The sequence below is a fragment of the Gigantopelta aegis genome, chromosome 10 (assembly GCF_016097555.1).
Source record: "Gigantopelta aegis isolate Gae_Host chromosome 10, Gae_host_genome, whole genome shotgun sequence".
Classification (NCBI taxonomy): Eukaryota; Metazoa; Mollusca; class Gastropoda; order Neomphalida; family Peltospiridae; genus Gigantopelta; species Gigantopelta aegis.
The window spans coordinates 67,834,236-67,853,899 of NC_054708.1; the positions used below are offsets into that span (position 1 = coordinate 67,834,236).

Below are 19,664 nucleotides of genomic sequence, written 5' to 3' on the forward strand. Positions count from 1 at the left end.
TCATTTAATAGGTCAGTGGTCTGTGACAATATGCCTTTAATGAACATTTCTACAACACACACACACACACACACACACACACACACACACATTTTTAAATACTTTATATTAATTCATTTTAACAAAAACGCGGTCGGTCTAGGATCAATCTCCGTCGGTGAGCCCATTTGGGGCTATTTCTCATTCCAGCCAGTGCATCACGACTGGAATATCAAAGGCCATGGTATATGCTATCCTTTGTGTAGGTTGGTACATATAAAATATCCCTTAAAGGACAGACCCTAGTTTTTAAACACTACAACATATTTTTCACTATTAGAGCCATTTATGATCACTGAAATAAAACATTACTAATTATATTTTATTCTTTAAATTATCCGTAGAACCGAAGTATTTCTGTCATCCTGGTTTTGTAGTACCAAAAATAGCATTTTTCATATTTTTAATAACGTTATAGGTACGTTTTGTCCAACAAATGGGCACGATTTGACCAAAAATGCATACGTTTTAGTGGAGTATGTTTTGACATACCGCTACTGAGATTGCTACTTTAACCATAGAAGGAATTGATTCTATTGATCCGACATTAATATGTCGGCGACATAATAATACCTCGTATATGTTTTTATAAAAGATGTTATAAGACTAAATGGACCAACTTTGACAATTTTATTACAATAATTAATTGACATCGGACTTGTTAAGTTTACTAAGGAATGTCAAACATTGTAACAGGTCACGTGACAACGCCATTTCTTAGTGGGTTCATTTCCGGTTATTTAGTTGGTCAAGTAATCCTTCGACATCTGAGTTACTATTTGATTAAATGCTATGTAACATTTATTTACTAAATATAAATAATCCCTAAATCATAATGTGGAAGTTTCGTGAAATTACAGACAAAGTGTAAGTACCGACGTAGGCGTTTCTAGTTGTAGACCTGTATCTGTCAACTGTCATGGCGGTTGATGACAAACTGTCCACGTAGTCAGCATATGCCAATCAATGTTTCATGAATAAATGCACAACTGTTTATAATAAACAATAATACCAATTCGATGTTCGTAGCTTAGCAGTTATGTTGCTATTTATTACAGTCTGTAATCAATATAAACAATACTTTCAGCTGGAACCTAACTTGAAACGCATAAAAATAATAAAAAAAACAAAACCCACCCCACATCACCAAAACGTCGTCATGCCCGTAGGGACGATATCTGATGTGGGGATAGGGAACAACAGCAAGATTTTCATAGTTATTTATATACCAAAACCCCAAAATTTTCCTCAGATGGGTTCTATATATATTTTATTTTTAATGCAACTGATGGATTTTGGTCATATTTGGAGATCTAAACTGGTATAACTTAACATTTTTAAAATGCAAGTGTGAACACAATCTTTTCACAAAACCGGTATAGCTAAAACACTTTGGTATGTGGTTTAATTAAACTGGTATAACGCAAACAGTTTTATTTAAACTAATAAGGCGCAAGTGCCAGTGACGTCACAGACAGAATAAGCAGTAAGAGCGTTAGCAACAGCTTGACAGACTTGTCGTACATTGTTGTTTTGATATCTTGTGCAATAGCAGATAACTACACTTCTTCCCAGGGAACATTTTGTTCAGTATCACCATATTGCAATTCATTACACAAATATTGGAGATTGCTATGTACATTGTTTTAAAAGATGAAATAGTAGTTGCTACTGAATTTTTAATTGATCACCAAATGTCGGTAATCAAATTTAAAAAAAAGAAGAGTTCACTGAGCACTGGCTTAAACGGGAATAGCTATTACTCATGTAAACGCTTGTCCTTTCCAACCAAAAGAGTTTTAGCTATTTAAATAAGTATATTTAAACCAGTTTTACTTGTGTATGTGCGAACATAGTTTTAGAAAATATTGTTATCATTGTTTTTTTTAAAGAAGGTATGTCTTGTTATTAAAACCTTTAATGTTAACTGCATGTACATGTATTTTTTAGCACCAATGTGGTGATGAATTACTCGGAGGTGGAGTCTAAAGTTCGAGAAGCAACGAATGATGATGCTTGGGGCCCACATGGCACACTGATGCAGGAAATAGCACAGTACACGTTTACATATGAACACTTCCCAGAGGTGATGGGCATGCTCTGGAAACGAATGCTTCATGAAAACAAAAAGAACTGGAGAAGAGTTTACAAAGTATTAGGAATATGTTATTGTGATCTTATAAATTCTTAAATGTAATCGTTTTAACTGAAAAATCCATACTGACTGATTCTTACAGCCTGTTGTGCACATAATTAACTACAGGTTTTTTTTAACTAAGAGAAGTAAAGCAACTTGTTCACAAGTATTGTGTGACATACTGTAGATCCTGAAATTAACGCGTCCCTAAAATATTGCAAGTGACGGCGGGCAGACTAAAATGCAATATTAACTTTTCGGTTAAATCCGAGGTACAGGCATGTTCAATGAGATCAACTCGCTAACATGTCTATGTACACATCAATTAATTATTTAGTCCCTAATGTTTTTAATGAGCAGCATATTTTTGCGGCAATCATTTACATAACGTGTATATTTACCTAAATCTGGCAAAACATTAGAATACATGTACCATTACAACTGTATGCCAACAAATAACACAAATTTGAATTTTTTGCATTAATATTATGATCACATTAGTTTCAGGATCTACAGTATTCTGGGACAAGATGACTGATGGATTTCTTTAGGCCCTTATTATTTATCCAATTAAAACACATAAACTGTTTTGTTAATTCAGTGTTACTATTCACTAAATACAAATGAATACCTGTGTAAGTCATAACTTGTATAAATCCTAAAACTACATTTATTTAGAATTGTTACACCACTCTCAGTCCTACCACAAGATGGAACAAATATGGGTGGTTGAAGTGCCAATTGTAGATGGCAATTCTGTTTATTGGCTGAAAAAAAAAAAACACCTATACGGCTAAGATTGGGTACGACAAATCCACACGCCTTCGGTCCTTGCTAGTGGGAATTATCAACTGTATTAAATGTACATTAGACAGGGCACTAGCCAAAACTTCTGTCGAAGCTAGTGACTTTCTCAAACATTTATCAAACACTGGCTAAGAATATATAGTAAGATAAATATATTGTAAGAAATTTAATTTAAAAAAAGAATTATTTGGAATTATGCTTGAATGATATTTAAAATGAACATGAAAAGCTGAGACATTTGAAAATCTTTTTTAGGGTTTAACGTTGCTGGGTTATTTGATACGAAATGGTTCTGAAAGAGTTGTCACCAGTACAAGAGAACATATTTACGATCTACGGGCACTGGAAAATTATACTTTCACAGATGAAAATGGAAAAGATCAAGGATTGAATGGTAAGTAATGTGTAAGGTGAATCTTCTACGTCAGTTGCACCTAATTGTTAGGCTGAAAATAAAAATAAAATGCATTCCTGCCACACCCAGTTTTACATCCTAAAACAAGATGTTCTGATTTATTTAAGTTTATATCTGTGTTAAATTAAATTATTAGTACTTATAAACTAAACATATATACACTTAACAAATTCTTTATTAAGTTGAAACTGATTGATCAGTGTTTAATTCCACAATAGTTTAGTAATGATAGGGGAAAAGTTTATAGGTTTTTAAATTTTATAAGGAAGTTTTAGTTAAATAGATGGTGTACACATTTTTAATGTTAAAGGTCCACAATCATGGCACATTATTAATACACAGTATATAAAAAAAATACATAAAGATTACATTATTAACCATAAAAAACAAAAATACCACCCCAATTATTAATAAAGCGACTTTTTGTCAAACGCTTATGGAAAAAAGACTGATCCAGTTGATTTGACCGACATCTGACTTGTGACGTAGCATCAGGTGAATTCCACTCATTCATTAGTAGGTTAGCATGGTGACAGCATGTAATGATTCTTCGGAAAATAGCTCATTCTTATCAGATGTTAGTTTGGACATTTCGGACTTGTCACATTTGTCTATTTATTCTAATGCTACCTCGATTGGTGAGGAAGGAGGAGAAAATCCATTAGGGGTACTTGCCTATCAGTTTGAACCGTAGTACACCGACGATGATCCGTCGAGCCAAATGCGGTCAGCCTAGTTGCAGCACAGAGCCCGGACGTCGCCCGGAGACGAAAACAAAGCCCAAATGTTAATGCCGAGGTGTACATTGTTCATATTTGGCACAAAGATACACCTCAACACGATGCATTTATATATGTTAAAAAAATAAATGTAGGAAAAATATTTTTTAGAAAAAATACTAATTAATATTAACTGATGACTGGATACCATTTAAATAATTAATGTATTGCAATTATTATTAAAAACAACAAATACACGTACATACATTAAATATGTTTTTAAAAAACATCATTAAATATATTAAACAAGGCGCATTCATCGTCAGTCTAATCATTACTTGGTTACAGACATCTACGATTGGTACCTTTTTTGTTTACAAAATATGAAAATAGAAGATTTTATTGTTCGAAGTTAATCCTTTAATTGGTTAACTAAAGGCTTATTTGCAAAAGCAATACATGTCTACAGATTTCGTAGACATCGGTAGCTCGGACAGCATGTGACACAGTCTGCTCACTACGAGATGAAGGAATCTTAAGTGGTTGTGTGTGTACTGCCAATATGCTATGGTATTTGTGATTATGTAATGTTGTAAAGCGGTGTTTTCAGATGTGGGATGCACGTTTGTTCCTAATTTGCTCTGTCAGTGTCGGAAGGTATGAATTCTGTTGTAATGAACAGAATAACACTGATGTATGTTTGTTCCCGACAATTTGTGGTCGGATGGTGTAAATGTCGCAATAACGACGGTCGTTGTAATGAGGTCTGACTGTATATGTAGGAAAAATATTTTTTAGAAACAAATCTCATTAACATTCGGTAGGCCTATCTGTTTTTGTCTTCGGGCGATGTTCGAGATATTGTTATGTACAGCTTGAACATGAAAAATGCGATTTAAAAAACAAAAAAACAACTCTGGGTGAGGTTCGGGCTCCGGTCTGCAAATAGGCTGAACGGGGGGGGGGGGGGGGGGGGGGGGGGGGGGGGTGGGTGGTGGGTGTGGGGGGGGGGGGGGGGGTGGGGGGGGGTGGGGGGGGTGGGGGGGGGGGGGGGGGATACAGGCTTGGAACAGACTTGGAACAGACAAGTTCTTTAACAAAAGTTTTGGTGCCATTCCCATCGACCATCTTAGATAATTGCCGTAATCCCCAGGTGTGAAGTGGTCACTGCAAATCGAATCCATCTTGACTGTCCTTTCCAATACGCACGTGTTCGGTTTAAGAACTGCTTCCGTGCAAACAATGTCTTTTGGAAAAATATGCAAACTTCTTTTGCCTTTAGCTGCAGCTTTTGTACATCCATACACCGAACAATTGTTCACCATGTTTCACATTTGAAAGATATCTTCAAAATAATATTCCAAACATACAATTCAATTCAATAGAATAACATTTTCGCATTTTAAAAATACACGTGTTCCACTTCCTTGTAAAATGACCGAAAGGCTGCGAATCACGCGTTCATGTTATGCCGGTTAGTGCGTCATGGGTTCACGTGACTTGACTCTTGGAGTTCAGAGGCTTTTTGGCAAGCGATGAGGAAAAAGTGACTTTTTATTGCGAATATATTAAAAACGGGTAAAAAAAAGTAAATTTATTTTATTGATACTTCTTATATATTATAAAAGATATACGTAGATACCAAACAATAGTGAATTACGTTTTTGATAAATGTAGACCTTTAAATGTTTTGTCCACCAAAAAATGTTTCAGATACATTTTAAGATTTTTTTAATCTAGACATTGTATAACATAATTAGCTCTGTGTTTGGAATAAAATTGTAATGAGTTAAAAAGGCATGACAAAGCCTGCTTTTTTGTACTTAGGATATACCTGATATCCAATATTAAATTGTTTTATTTAAATACTTATGTCCTTAAAAATCATTTTGTTATTCACAGAAAACATGAGTTTATATAATAATTGTTTGTCATTTTGTTGTGAATTTATCACGTAGCATAGCAAAGCAATTTTATACAAAATTTGTGACTTATACATCGATAAATTCACAACAAAATTACTAACAATTCCAGAGTATGACAAATATTTTGAAAAGTCACTAGCCACAGGGCTAGTGGGTTTGTGAAAACCACTAGCCCACCAAGATAAAGCACTAGCCCAAATTCTTGATCAATTATAACTGGATTTTTATCTAATTTTTTTAAGATTACACATTTACGACAATAACAGTAAAATAAAACAAACACTTAAATTATGCTGTAACTTTCAGTTTTGTCGTGTTGTACGTTTGGTCTTTTGTCAAGTGTGAGCCATCGTCATTGTCCCGTTTTCACTTTTGCCCTCTTCCCCCGGGGAAAATAATTGTGCTCATGATTGGTATCTAAACCCATAATCAAAATAATTAAATTTAAATGAGGGTACGACAGTGTGACACACGGTAATAGATGGTTCGGTGTATTTGGTAGTGGGTTATACAGTAACATTTAGGGCCTACTATTTAGGTCGCCAGGAACGCTGATGCCAGTTGCTCAAATACAGAGAATCATCCCGTGTCAGATCAGTATCAAAAGAATATAACGGCGACATCTAATCCGTTGTTAATTGATGAACAAAAAAGGTATTATCTTGTAGCCTATCGGCAGCTGCGACACATTATCCAAACTGTTACACGCAATAGGCCAAGCCGAGTCGATGCATGTGCAGTTACCATTAAAGAAAATAGTTTTTCTGGTTCCCGATAACCATATGTAAGTGAAGTGTTAAAGTAGAAAACAATAGGTAAATAAAACAAACACTGAAATGGCATCATTTTCTGAGGTTTATTGAACGATAACATTCAGTTTTTCTTCAGTGTCGTCCAATAAGAATAGAGTAAGTCGTATAACAGCGGACATTTTGTTACAATTAAATCAGCTGATGTCAGTAATTTGTTGTTTTATTTATACTTCCAGTACGCCACAAGACAAAGGATATACTTTCTTTTATCCAAGATGATGACCAGCTCAGGGATGAAAGGAAGAAAGCGAAGAAAACAAAAGATAAATTTATTGGAATGTCTGGCGAGTCTCAAGGATATAATGCTTACAGTACGAGTTCTAATCTTTATTCGTTAGATTAACCTGTCTGGGTGGGAAAGGCGGAAACTATATTAATGTGCTCTTATTCACTGAATGTTGAAGCATGGCCATCTGAAACACAACATGGGACATCTGCAAGTTAAATTTTTGACAGCTACTTCACCTTACACCGTCACCTACATATCCTGCTTACAATTATACACATCACAGCGCTCAATAGTTATATAATCACCTACATTTCTCAAACACTGATTTGAAAGATGATCAGAACTACCCAGGACAATAATGTCATTACATGCATCAAAATAAGTCGAGAATGGGTTACTTCTTTCACCACAAAGTCTTATTAAACAAAAATCACACCCCATAACTGTTGATCAGTTTTTAAAAAATAAATAAATTTTGTTTCGTTTTTTTTGTTATCGGATATACATTTAAGCAGTGATGGAAATAAGCAGAATTTTTCACTAGTCACCAGACAAATACATCTAAAAATCTACCTGTTTGACAATATTTTTATTTGTCCAAATAGTTTTGTTTTATTCAAGTACAAGGACAATGTTTTTCATTGCTCAAAATCAAACTTCATTGAAAATTTTAACTTGTCCACTGGACAACCACCAAGGTACATTTTGTTTGTCCGAGCAGATTTTCACTTGTCAGGACAAACGGACAAGTGCTTATTTCGAACACTGTCAAGTATCAGTAAAACAAATTATTAAGTCTGTATGTTGTGGTTACCTGTACGTAATAGGTTACCACACACTATTTTTATTTCAGTGCCTATGATTACTGTTAGATTTGCACAGAGATGTTATTTTCATTCATATCTTGAACGATTGTGATTGTTTGCATGTAGTACATGTATGTCAGTCTTTTGGTGGATATTTATCCTATGTATTTTACCTTTCCAAAATGTTCCGCTCCAGCCAGTGCACCACAATTGGTATATCAAAGGCTGTGGTATGTGATATCCTGCCTATGGGATGGTGCATATAAAAGATACCTTACTATCAATGTAAAAATGTAGTGAGTTTCCTCTTTAAGACTATGTCAGAATTACCAAATGTTTTACATCCAATAGCCAATGATTAATAAATCAATGTGTTCTAGTGGTGTCGTTAAACAAAACAAACGTTTTACCTTTCCAACACTCAGAACCGAAATATTCCTTTTAAATAAGTTTTTTCTATCGACATAATGAACAAATTATGCATTGATTGTATTTTAAAATCAGCTCCATTACAGTCGGCAAAATTGTTGATTATGTTTGAAATTATTCAAAGAAATTAGATTCCTGCACGCATAAACTACAATTAGTTTGATTCTTTTGATTAAAAATTGTTCTGATTCATAGTCCACCCTTTGTTTCATCTTCACATACATTCCAAGCTGCAATATGACTGTTCCAACCAATTGCCACATTACAAGAAAACTTGATTTAAAATGTTGAAAAGATTGCTTTAGCTCTTCTTGGTGGAGTAACAAATAACATTTATTTATAGGTGACCGTTACGAAGAAGAACCAGTTCCGAGAGGACGAAACATGGATGAAATAGACGACTGGGGTGGTGGGAGGAAAACAATCGCAGACGAGGCTCTAGACAAGGTCAAAGATTTGTGGAATCGTGCGCATGGAAGACCAAAGCAAGGGAGTCCCTGTGATATGAGGTTGGTGTCCTGTGAACTATTTCTGTTCATGCTAACTATTGATGGTACAATACCATGTTGAATGTCAGTTCTATTACATGTTTTGTTCATTTTGAAAATTGTTTTAGAAACCAATGTTTTCATTATTCAATTAAAAACGTGTTAATGTCCATTGCTCACAAATTATACAGCTTAGATCAATGAAACTTGGTTTATAGTTGCATATATGAATATTGATTTCAATACTTGTAAAAAAAAAAAAAAGTAAAAATTAATTGAATAAAAAATGATACATCACAAATGATTTCTTTATTCACCAAATCGGTTTAAGGTAGGAAAGAGATTTAATTTCACAGAATTCTTGTCTTGGTTAATAAAGCCATTACAAAATATTTAAGTATTTCTAATATGTAACTTACTACTTTCTACAGTGAAGATGATGAAGAGCGAACGAGAAGACGCAATAAATACCGAGATGATTGGGGTAATTCTGACAAGGATTGGGATCGTGAGTACGCCAGAGAGAGGAACCAGGAGCGGGAACAAAATCGGAGTCGATACGATTATAAAGACGATGATAATGAAGTAACATCGGTTGAAAGAACACACACGACAAGAACAGAAAAAATTACTACTACAAAAGGCAAAACGCGACAAGCAAAAACATTAGATTTAGTATCGTCTAGCAGTGCAATCTCCGATGGCCAGGTAACCTTTTTGAAAATTCAGTCTGTCTTCGAACACTTCTTTGATGTCTAAATGCAGGAAGCAAACATTCCTCAAATAAATTCAGTTTGGCAAATGTATTCGCCAAAGAGTTCATTTAAGAATCTGTATTTAATAAATTAATATTTCATTACATACATAAAATGTTTCGTTTACTATTGTTGGCCAATATATCTAAAATAATAATTTTGTAATCTGTCAGGCTTTACGATGAGCAAAATCAGACTGAGCTAAAGATAACTGTGGGATGGTGCATATAAAAGATCCCTTGTTACTGGTGGAAAAATTTAGCGAGTCTTTCTAAGACTTATGTCAAAATTACCAAATGTTTGACATCAAATAGCCGATGATTAATAAATAATGTGCTCTAAAGGTGTCATTAAACAAAACAAGCAAATAAACATTCAAATAAGTACATCTCAAGTAAAATACACCTGTAGGGCCTACTTAAAAACACTGTTACGGTATTAAACGGGCAAATTTGTATGGGTTTATATTGCTGGGCTACATTTAAAATTATTGAATTAGATTGCATTATATTTCTACTTGTTAGTTAAATCTTAAGAATTTGTTGCCAGCAGCAATTTTGAAACGTTTTTGCTGTTGGCAAAATGCTAATATACAGGCACTTTTAAGCCAATAACTTTTACAACAAATATATAAACCTAAAACTGGCAGCAATAATATTTTGTCCATGGTGAAGCCCTGACCAACAGCAATTCATATTGCAACTATGACAAATGCTGTTGTTAAGTTCAAGACCTGTGCAGTATATTTGATATTGCAGATATACTTAGTGAATTCCTACTTGATGATGTATAGATGAATTTAAAAACATTCTTTTTTTTTATGCAGAGCTCATCATCAATATCTGAACCTAGTCTCATTGATGTAGGCGCCGGCTCCAAGGGATACAGCTCGATCCACACAAATACAAGTTTCAATGAATTCAATCCAAGGGCAGTATCACCGCAGTGTAAGTCTTGTGTTTGATCGGAAATGCATAGTACATAATACAAAGAAGGATCTTGATGCAAAAGTTAAAATGAAGAATTCAGTGATCGTGTAACATCCATTTAAGATATTACCTTATTGATAACATATAGATTCACCTGCTATGGGCAGCTGGAAATAACTCCTTGGGAGTAATCTCTGGGGAATGATGGGGAGGATTTTAATTTGTGTCACAATGCTACCTTGGTCACCCACGTGTTTCCTGACTTTATCATTGATACTCTCCATATTAGATATTTTAAAGAGTAGTGCCATTGTACAAATGTGATGTCAGATGCGTTTTTCTATATTTCTAATGGTATGTTTCATTATGAAATATTCTTTACAGCTCCAGGTCAGGCTGGTGATTTTGGTGATTTCACACAGTTTCAAAATGGTGGCACTGCTGCATCTCCAAAAGGGTAAGACGATGACTAGTACTAAGTGGATTCACAGACCTCATTCGTAAAACAAGAGTGATTAAGCGCTCCCCTAACTGAGATAACTTAGATTATAGGGAACCATTTAAGATACTACCATATTGATACCATATAAATTCACGTGCTTTGGGGAGCTAAAATTAACTCTTTGAATTGGTCTCGGGGGAATGATGGAGAGTGCGAGTGATGGCCCCCTTGAATCGCAAGGTCTGAAATCATGATGGGATTATTTTTTGCTGCCTCCTATGGTAAAATATAATTTGAAGTGTTCAAAATGCTCGAACAAATAATGACTTATTGGGTAAGTTTTATTTTTTTACAGTTGTAAACTGATAGTCTCTTTGGTCAAGATTTCTAATCTTTGACTCTGAATTAATGAATGTTTAACAACACCCCAGCACAAAACAGACACTGCTGTATCTCTTAAGAATAGCATTATTGGGTGATCATTTGCACATTCGAGTTAAAGCTAGGCAACAAAACTTAGCAAATTTGGTCAGAAATTTTTAGTCAAATGCAAGTGGCAATTTGCCAAACAAAAAAATAAACCATCAAAAAGGAGCGATATTCTCAGAAAATGACAAAAGTGAGTTATGAATAGATGTGCGGACAAAGTAAACACCAAGTCGGTTAAAACGACAATAGATCTATAAATGACAATTTTGAAATAAAAGTTTTGGCAAATTAGTCATGAAATGTATTCACTAACACATATTTTATAGATTTTTGGGCTACTTCATCTCGTCGCAAAATCAAAATTTAGCTAACAACAAAACACAGTTATTGTTCCCTATACAAAATGCCTGTATAGCTCTGTTCATAACTTGATTATAAAATTAAATTGGAATGATAACACATTTATATTATTATTTCAGCCAAGCTGGTTTTGCTGATTTTTCCAAGTTCAATTCTGGTGATTCCCCAAAAGCTGTTTCTCCCCAGTCATCCATCGACCCATTCGACCCACTGGGATCGCCACTGGCACCGTCGGAGCCCCAGCTGCCGTCTATGCAGCCTTTGTCCGCAGGTCAGACAGGCACGATGCCATTGATGCAGTCGCCTACACAAACTGGACAGCCAGCCATGCCCATGATGAACTCGGCCATTTCCATGGGGATTGCTTCAACAACTACAATGTCTATGGGACAAACCATGGGAATACAAATGGTAGTGTTTTATTTCTATTCTATTTCATTTTTGGGGGCGGGACGTAGCCCAGTGGTAAAGTGCTCACTTGATGTGCGGTCAGTTTGGGATCGATCCCTGTTGGTGGGCCCATTGAGCTATTTCTAGTTCCAGCCAGTGCACCATGACTGGTATATCAAATCGTCTCTGTAGGATGGTGCATATAAAAAAATATCTTACTGCTAATGGAAAAATCTAGCTGGTTTCTTCTCTAAGACTAATTCAGAATTACCAAATGTTTGACATCCAATGGCCAATGATTAATAAATCATTGTGCTCTAGTGGTGTCATTGAACAAAACCTAACTATTTCATTTTCATTGTTGACTTTAAGTAAAGTTAAGCCAGACAGCAGAAAAATGGTCACCTGGACTGGTTTTTGTTAACATTAAACCCAGTGACTATATCGGGAATCAGTGACATCATTTTTAAGTGTTGGCATTGTTTGCTTTCCAAAAACACAGATCTGATGTCTAGATTCATTTTCGACTTGAGGATTATAAGCACACAAAAGAAGGTTTGGTTGTATGTTGAAAAGTAAATTGACACCAATAAAAATGCTATCTTTACAGAGCACATTGCAAATGTAGTGTTTAGTTGGTTAAAATGGTAAATGTGACACCAATAAAAATAGTCTTTATTGAGCACAATGCATGTTTAGGGTTTAGCCAGTTAAAAAAGTACTACACTTTTCAGTTTTGTTTCTAGATCTAACGGAGTACTGGTTATTATTGGTTCTTGATTTCATACAGGCTTCTGAGGATGAAAATTTGCATAAACGATTTATGGGATACACAAAAACAAACTAATGGAACCTGTTCCATTTTTGCTTAATGTATCATTAACATGTAAATGATGTCCTAAATTTAATGCGTTAACGAAGATTAGGTTAGGCTTTTGTGAGTGATTCACAAACAAAACTACCATTCTTGCAGTTTTCAAAGGCCTATTCATAGATTGAACCATATGTTTGATGATGCCAAAAAGCAGTAACTTAGTTGGCACTTGTCTTTTTGTCATACTGTTACAGCTTCACTTAGAGTCTTCGTTGTGAGCAAAATAAGGCAAAACTGAAGATCACTGTCCTGAAATGGTGCTAGGTGAACAATCACACGAATTTTCAAATAAAATGTTTTAAATATTTTGTTGCATGGCAATCAGTTTGCCTCTCCTAAAACTTTCCAGTAGAGAGTGGAGGGGGGGATCACGAGTGGTGGTTCCGCCTTTACTCGTGAAGACTAGACGAATCCATTTTCATTGCCAATAATGTTAACAGCCTGTTGCTATGTGTGTGAAAAGTGTATCATATTAATTTTAATCTACCTGCAAGAAAGATGTATAAAGAATGTTTTTATTGGCAACCCTCATTTTTACTGACAATTTGAATAGCATGTCTTACATTCTAGGTAACAAATAACATGTCCACGCCAGGAATGGCTATGCCAGGTCAGATGCCAATGGTAACTCAATTACCGATGCAAGGGACCATGGGAATGATGCCCGGCATTCAAATGGGACAACAGGTATTGTAGAGAAAAACCGATTTTGATTTCCAATATGACTGATTTTAGATGGAAGACTTAAATAATAAATCTGCTCTTTAATGGCTGTTGTGATGCTTCTATCCTTCCCTAGATGTGTCCCATTTTAAGTGTTGAACGTTTTTACGATTTTTACCCACCATTACAGCAAACATAGTTGGTCTTTCGTTGCCACTTATACTGGATATTTTTAGTTTCCAAGGAGTCCGGAAAACATTTGCATCTTTCAGTTGGAAACAGACTGACATTTTATGTGTTAATAATTGGAAATGAGTATTTGATTTGTTTTGATCTGTATTGTTGATTGAATAAAATTGAAGATAATAAACACAATTTAAAAAGAGTAATAATAAATGAAAATTATTTAAATGAGACCAAAACACTTTGATAAAATTACAGAAGTTAATGTATTACATTCCATTATGTAATGAAAGTACACTTTTTACTCATGTTAAAGCTTTTATGAATAAAATTGGGTATTCACTAATAATTTTAGTTTTGACAGGGGACATTATTAATTTACAGTTCTGCTTTTTTGTGTTTTATGTTTTTTCTTTTGTTATTCATTCACTTCTGTTAATATATTACACACAGGGCTCAAATACAGCTAAAACTTGTTATGTACAGGCATTAATGTCACTTCGTATATAAAAACGGCATATGCTCATCATATACAATTTAATCATATTATTATGACCTTTCTTTTTCACCACTGGTAAATGTTGGATTTAAAAAATAAAAAATGTAAATGATGGACTGGTTTTAAAATCTTGTGTTATTCCTGAATATTATAAAAAGCAAATACATTATAAATGTCAGTAAGTAGTGCTGCAACCATAAACCTGTATACTGGAAACGAACCGCTGTACAGTTTTACATATCACAATTTTTACACATTATTGTTTCCCCTAATAAGCCATCCTCCCTTTTCAAGAAAATTAGCATGTTTGCTACTTTAATTCCGCCCTCAGTACTGTTACTAAAAACAACTGACTAAATGACTTGGCATTTAAAGGGACATTCCTGAGTTTGCTGCATTGTAAGATGTTTCCAAAAAATTAAACATTTCTATGATTAACCTTACATATTAAATATATTTTCTTGTTTAGAATATCAGTGTCTGTATATTCAATGTGTTTCTGGTCGTCTTAATATATGTAAGAAGCCCAAACTGGATTTTGTCTTCAAATAATTTCGTATACCGGTATACGAAATTTTTTATTTTAGGAAATAAAATGAAATTTAACCTACGGTAGTACAAATATTAGAATGACCAGAAACATGTTTAATATACAGCCACTAATATTTTTATGCAGAAAAATATATTTGATATGTAATTACAGTTGTTAAAAAGTCTCTGTTAGTCGATAACATCTTAAAAATTGCAGCAAACTCGGGAATGTCCCTTTAACTTGTCTATAACTAATAAACAAAGTTCATTAAAATGTTTATTCCATCTGCTTTTATTTGAAAAGGAAACATGAATATTAAATAATATCAACTGTATTACAATGTTTGTTTGATGTATGGCAATACAATTTTGACCATATCATTGTCCTAAATGTAAGCACCTTAAAAATCACAAGAAAGCACTTTTAGGCACTTTAATTGTTTGGTGTTGTATTTTCATTTGTTAAAAAAACATTCATTTGTCATTTTATGGAACAACATTGAATGTGATGGGTTACTTTGACACTAGTGTGGTTAAAAAAAAAACTTGCTTGTTCAACTTCTAGTTCAAGTAATGGCACATTCAAGAATAGACCTCTTTCACATTCCACTGCGCATGTGCCTGTTGCGGGGTAACTCGAGGACGCAAACTGTGAACTCACGCGAGAAATAGACCTGTGGGCAAGTTGGGGGGGCATAGACAATGGGAGGCCACGCAAAAGGAATGTGAATATCTCCATGATTAATTATTCTATCAGTAGAGAACCCGAAAAATTCTGTCGACATCCAACAAGACTTATTGGAGACATTTGTGAATTATTGCTTATCATGAAATAAAAAATATTTGGTTGTTAACGCCCGACAAACCATCGTTTCGGATTTGTACACAATAAATATCGGATATGGGCTGAAATAATATTAATGTGTGTGCACGTGTATATATGCAGATATTTATTATATTTAACATGATTTAAATATTTATACAGATAAATACATTCAGGATTTTAATTGGGATTTCTTTTCACCAAGTTATTTAAAATTTTGTTCAGTATTTGGAATAAAATTAAATGATACATATAAAATTTGAGCTATGGTATATAAAACATTAGAATCAAGCCCGTAGGAACGATATCTGGAGTTGGGGGAGGGGAGGGGGCACAATCTGTAGAGGAGGGACAGTTTAGTTGGTGGTGGGGGGGGAGGGCAAAAGCCATATTTTAAACCAGGTTTATAAAAGTGGGGCTATAGTCACTCCTTCAACTTCTCGGTTGCTACCAACCTTAGAATGGTCAGAAATGTAACACTGTTGCATATACAGCTATTTAAATTCGAAGCAAGGTTATTTAACCTAAGAAAGATGTAAGTTTTATTTATAACAGATTAGACCTGCCGACAGCTTGATAATATAGCTACAAACTCAGGATGGTCTCTTTATTATAAACTCATGAGGGTTTATTATGTGCAGTCATAAGGTAATTCGTTTGAATGTTTGAAGCAAACATGTTCAGTACCATGTCAGGCCCGTAGCCAGGAGGGGGATTGGGGGGATCAGACTATCCCCCCACGTAGGATTGAGAGTTCCGCTCAAATGAAAAACAAAATAGGATTTTACATATAAAAGTCCTTGTCCCCAAATGACCAGGATAACATAGTAAGAACGACTGTCTGAGGTTTCATTTGCTGAAGGTTCAATCATCCTCAGTGGACCCGCTTGATTATTTCCAGTCCCAACCAATGACCCATCAAAGGATGTCGTGTATGCTATTTTGTTTGTATGAGAAGTATGCCATGTATCATTTATTATAAATACATTGGTACGACTAAAAACAAACGGTTTCTTGTCGTGGCTTTGTGACCAGGCCATTTTACATGCATACCACAACTTAAAGCAACTTGTTAACATATTTCGCAACAAACGTTCGTGTATTATTCTCGAGTGTAACTGGCGTCATCTCATTGTTTGGCAAGGGGTTATATATATGTGTGTGTGTGTGTGTGTGTGTGTGTGTATAAATCTGGGGACACCCCCCCCCCCCCTTCCATCCCCCACCCCCAGTCTACGGCTCTGCACCTTCAGTGCTCGTGTTTGATGAGTTATGTTTACATGAAATTTCGACACACACACCCCCCCACCACCACCACCACCACACGCACACTAATCATGCTGGCTACAGGCCTGAAGTTATATACAATATTCATAAGTTAGACCAAACATCAAATTAGGATCGTATCGGATTGCATGGGTCTACCACTCTGGAAAAGTTGCTGAACTTTGTTATGTATAATCATGTACGTTATAAAAACGTGTGATACTTGCATACCATATCGATATATAGGACTTCTCCCTATGCTTGTAAATGTGTATCAAAGTACTGATGGTAACGCTAACGATCTCGACCAATGTTCTCAGGTACAAAATACAAAATAGTAACCAAACACTATTGTACATACAGATATATGTTTACTTTAAACTGATCTTCATGTAAAGAAGAAGATGTCATCTTCTAAATTCTTCAAAACAAACAACGCAAACAGCATGTCAACTTTTACTTCCGCATTTACATGTGACGTCAAACTTTGAGCTACGTTTACTCGGTTTCAGGCGCCATGCTAAGTTGTAGGTTTTCGCGTATGAGGCTCATATATGTTTTAAAACTTCGTAAATATCAGATATTATTTCAAGTGAAGTTGTATGTATCTGATATAAATGATAGTGAAAATAAAAATAAAATAAAATAATAAATAAAATAAGATAAATAAATAAGTAAATAAATAAATAAATACATAAATATATTTGTGGATTGACATGTAACATTGATTAGTAGTTGTACGACTGTCTGTTTTTTAATGAAATAATAAGGGCAAAGTAGAGCTCTGATAAAGGTCTATGTGAGTTAAGGGTTTCGGTGGGGTTTTTAGGGAGAAAGGAAGGCATATTTTATTAAATTTTAAATACTGATACATGTGGAGAATTAAACTGGAAATCCGTGTGAATATTTAACTATAATTCTAATTTATTAAAAGTAACAAACATATTCCACTGAAGTTAATTTTATTGTATTAATCTTTTAATTTTGCGTTGATACCCTTGACAGGCGGCTCCAGAGACTTCGTCTAAGTTAATGTTTCACTGCTTTTGGTCTTAAACCTTCCGATGTAAACTTTAGTAGACTGTTTTTCGCAGCCATTTTAACATCTTATACGAAATATGTACGTTAGTCGCTAGAGATTCACAGCTTCTACGAAGCTACTCAGACGATCATGCCCCCCAATTTGTATATAGCCTCGATACCCTCCAGTTCGGCAAGGGATGGTACTCTTCACGCACATGTGCAATGGGAATGTGAAAGAGGTCTATTTGTAAGATGATACAAGAGTGTAGAAGCTGTATTTGTCCCCTGTTAGAGTTAGAACCTTTCCTTACCCAACACACATCCATTCTCAGCCAGTGATGGTGCAGAGCCCCATGAATCCAGCCCCTATGATGCAGCCAATGCAAATATCCACCTCAGGCAGTTTGAACCATCCACAAAATATACTCGGCTCTCAAAACGAGGTAAGTTAGGAAGCAACACACTCGGTAGAAAGCTCAATTCATCGGTCTAAGGCTTTATTACATGTGTGCAATACAGAATTTATGACGGTCTGCCAGTTCAGAAAAAAAACAACGAAATGATTTTCATAAATTAATTAAGAAAGATAAGAAAAGGAAAGTGAACAGTTTGTGTGGATGATAAAGGTTTTGTTGTAAATGTAATAATACATGATACACTTGTAAATGTGTAATGAGACATGTACGTTATTTTTCTTTACATTCAACATAACCATCTGTAATGCCTACATGTACGTATGATAGCATTTCGCTAATAACTGATACAAGTCTTACAGATTTTTCTCAAATTCCTGTAGTCATTTACCTCTTAATTTCAATGGGATTTTTTTAGTTTTGCATGACTTTTATTTCAGTACCTTCTTGTGGATATGGATGTTGTTAGTGATATTTCTTCATATTGTAGATTTTGCCTTGAGATGTATTTTCTTGTAAATAATTGTCGTCATGATTTGTATTATAACAAAGACAAAGAAAACATTTCAGGATCACTGTTTATTAATAATAATTTTGTTTTGCTGGGGTTGTTTTAACTTACATGTACTCGGATAATAACTATTTTAATTGACCAATCAAATCACTAGAGCATATTGGTTTGTTAATCATTGGATATTGGATGTCCAAACATTTGGTAATTTTGAGAGGAAACCTGTTGCATTTTCTCATCAATAGCAAGGGATCTTTTATATGCACCATCGCAAAGACAGGAGAACACATACCACAGCTATTCAGGCATCGAAATAAGTCGAGAACGGTCGTTCAGGTTACCGGGAGGGTAAGAAAAGTCGTGTAAACCAGACAATGCATTCCGGTCTTCTGCGTTTCATTTTCTCGTAAGGAATTGCATCGATGTTCGCGCTTACTTGTGCAATTGCAAGCAATTATAGTTAATCCGCGTTTAAGCAGCGTCCACTAGATGAATTTACTTCCGCGTTTCGTTTTCTCGTACGAAATTGCACCGATGTTTGTGCGCACTTGTGCAATTGCAAGCAGTTTCGGCAATCCACGTTTAAGCTTCTGTCGCGGGTCAGGCCATTGGCTATCCAGAGACCGGACCCGCGACAGACATGCTCAAAACTCCAGTGGTATATGAGCAGGTTAATACATATCGGTTTCGGGTTCCGCGTTTAAACAGCGCCCACTAGATAAATTTACTTCCGGATTTCATTTCTCGTACCGATGTTCGTGCGTACC

General features: G+C 35.0%; 1 protein-coding gene across 7 annotated transcripts in view; it reads left to right on the forward strand.

Moving 5' to 3' along the window:
• The first annotated feature begins 741 nt into the window (after positions 1 to 741).
• Positions 742 to 19,664, forward strand: part of LOC121384256 (clathrin interactor 1-like) — a 31,206-nt gene continuing 12,283 nt past the window's right edge. For 3 of the 7 annotated variants that reach the window (XM_041514564.1, XM_041514565.1, XM_041514567.1), the window contains exons 1-11: positions 742 to 906; positions 1,990 to 2,191; positions 3,239 to 3,377; positions 7,031 to 7,165; positions 8,662 to 8,827; positions 9,238 to 9,514; positions 10,388 to 10,508; positions 10,875 to 10,947; positions 11,841 to 12,132; positions 13,556 to 13,672; positions 18,306 to 18,416. In XM_041514564.1, the coding sequence (XP_041370498.1) occupies positions 875 to 906; positions 1,990 to 2,191; positions 3,239 to 3,377; positions 7,031 to 7,165; positions 8,662 to 8,827; positions 9,238 to 9,514; positions 10,388 to 10,508; positions 10,875 to 10,947; positions 11,841 to 12,132; positions 13,556 to 13,672; positions 18,306 to 18,416 (1,665 nt within the window). In that variant the 5' untranslated portion in view covers positions 742 to 874. The remainder of the gene's footprint in view (positions 907 to 1,989; positions 2,192 to 3,238; positions 3,378 to 7,030; positions 7,166 to 8,661; positions 8,828 to 9,237; positions 9,515 to 10,387; positions 10,509 to 10,874; positions 10,948 to 11,840; positions 12,133 to 13,555; positions 13,673 to 18,305; positions 18,417 to 19,664) is intronic. The other 4 variants (XM_041514568.1, XM_041514569.1, XM_041514570.1 and 1 more) reach the window with 2 other exon arrangements.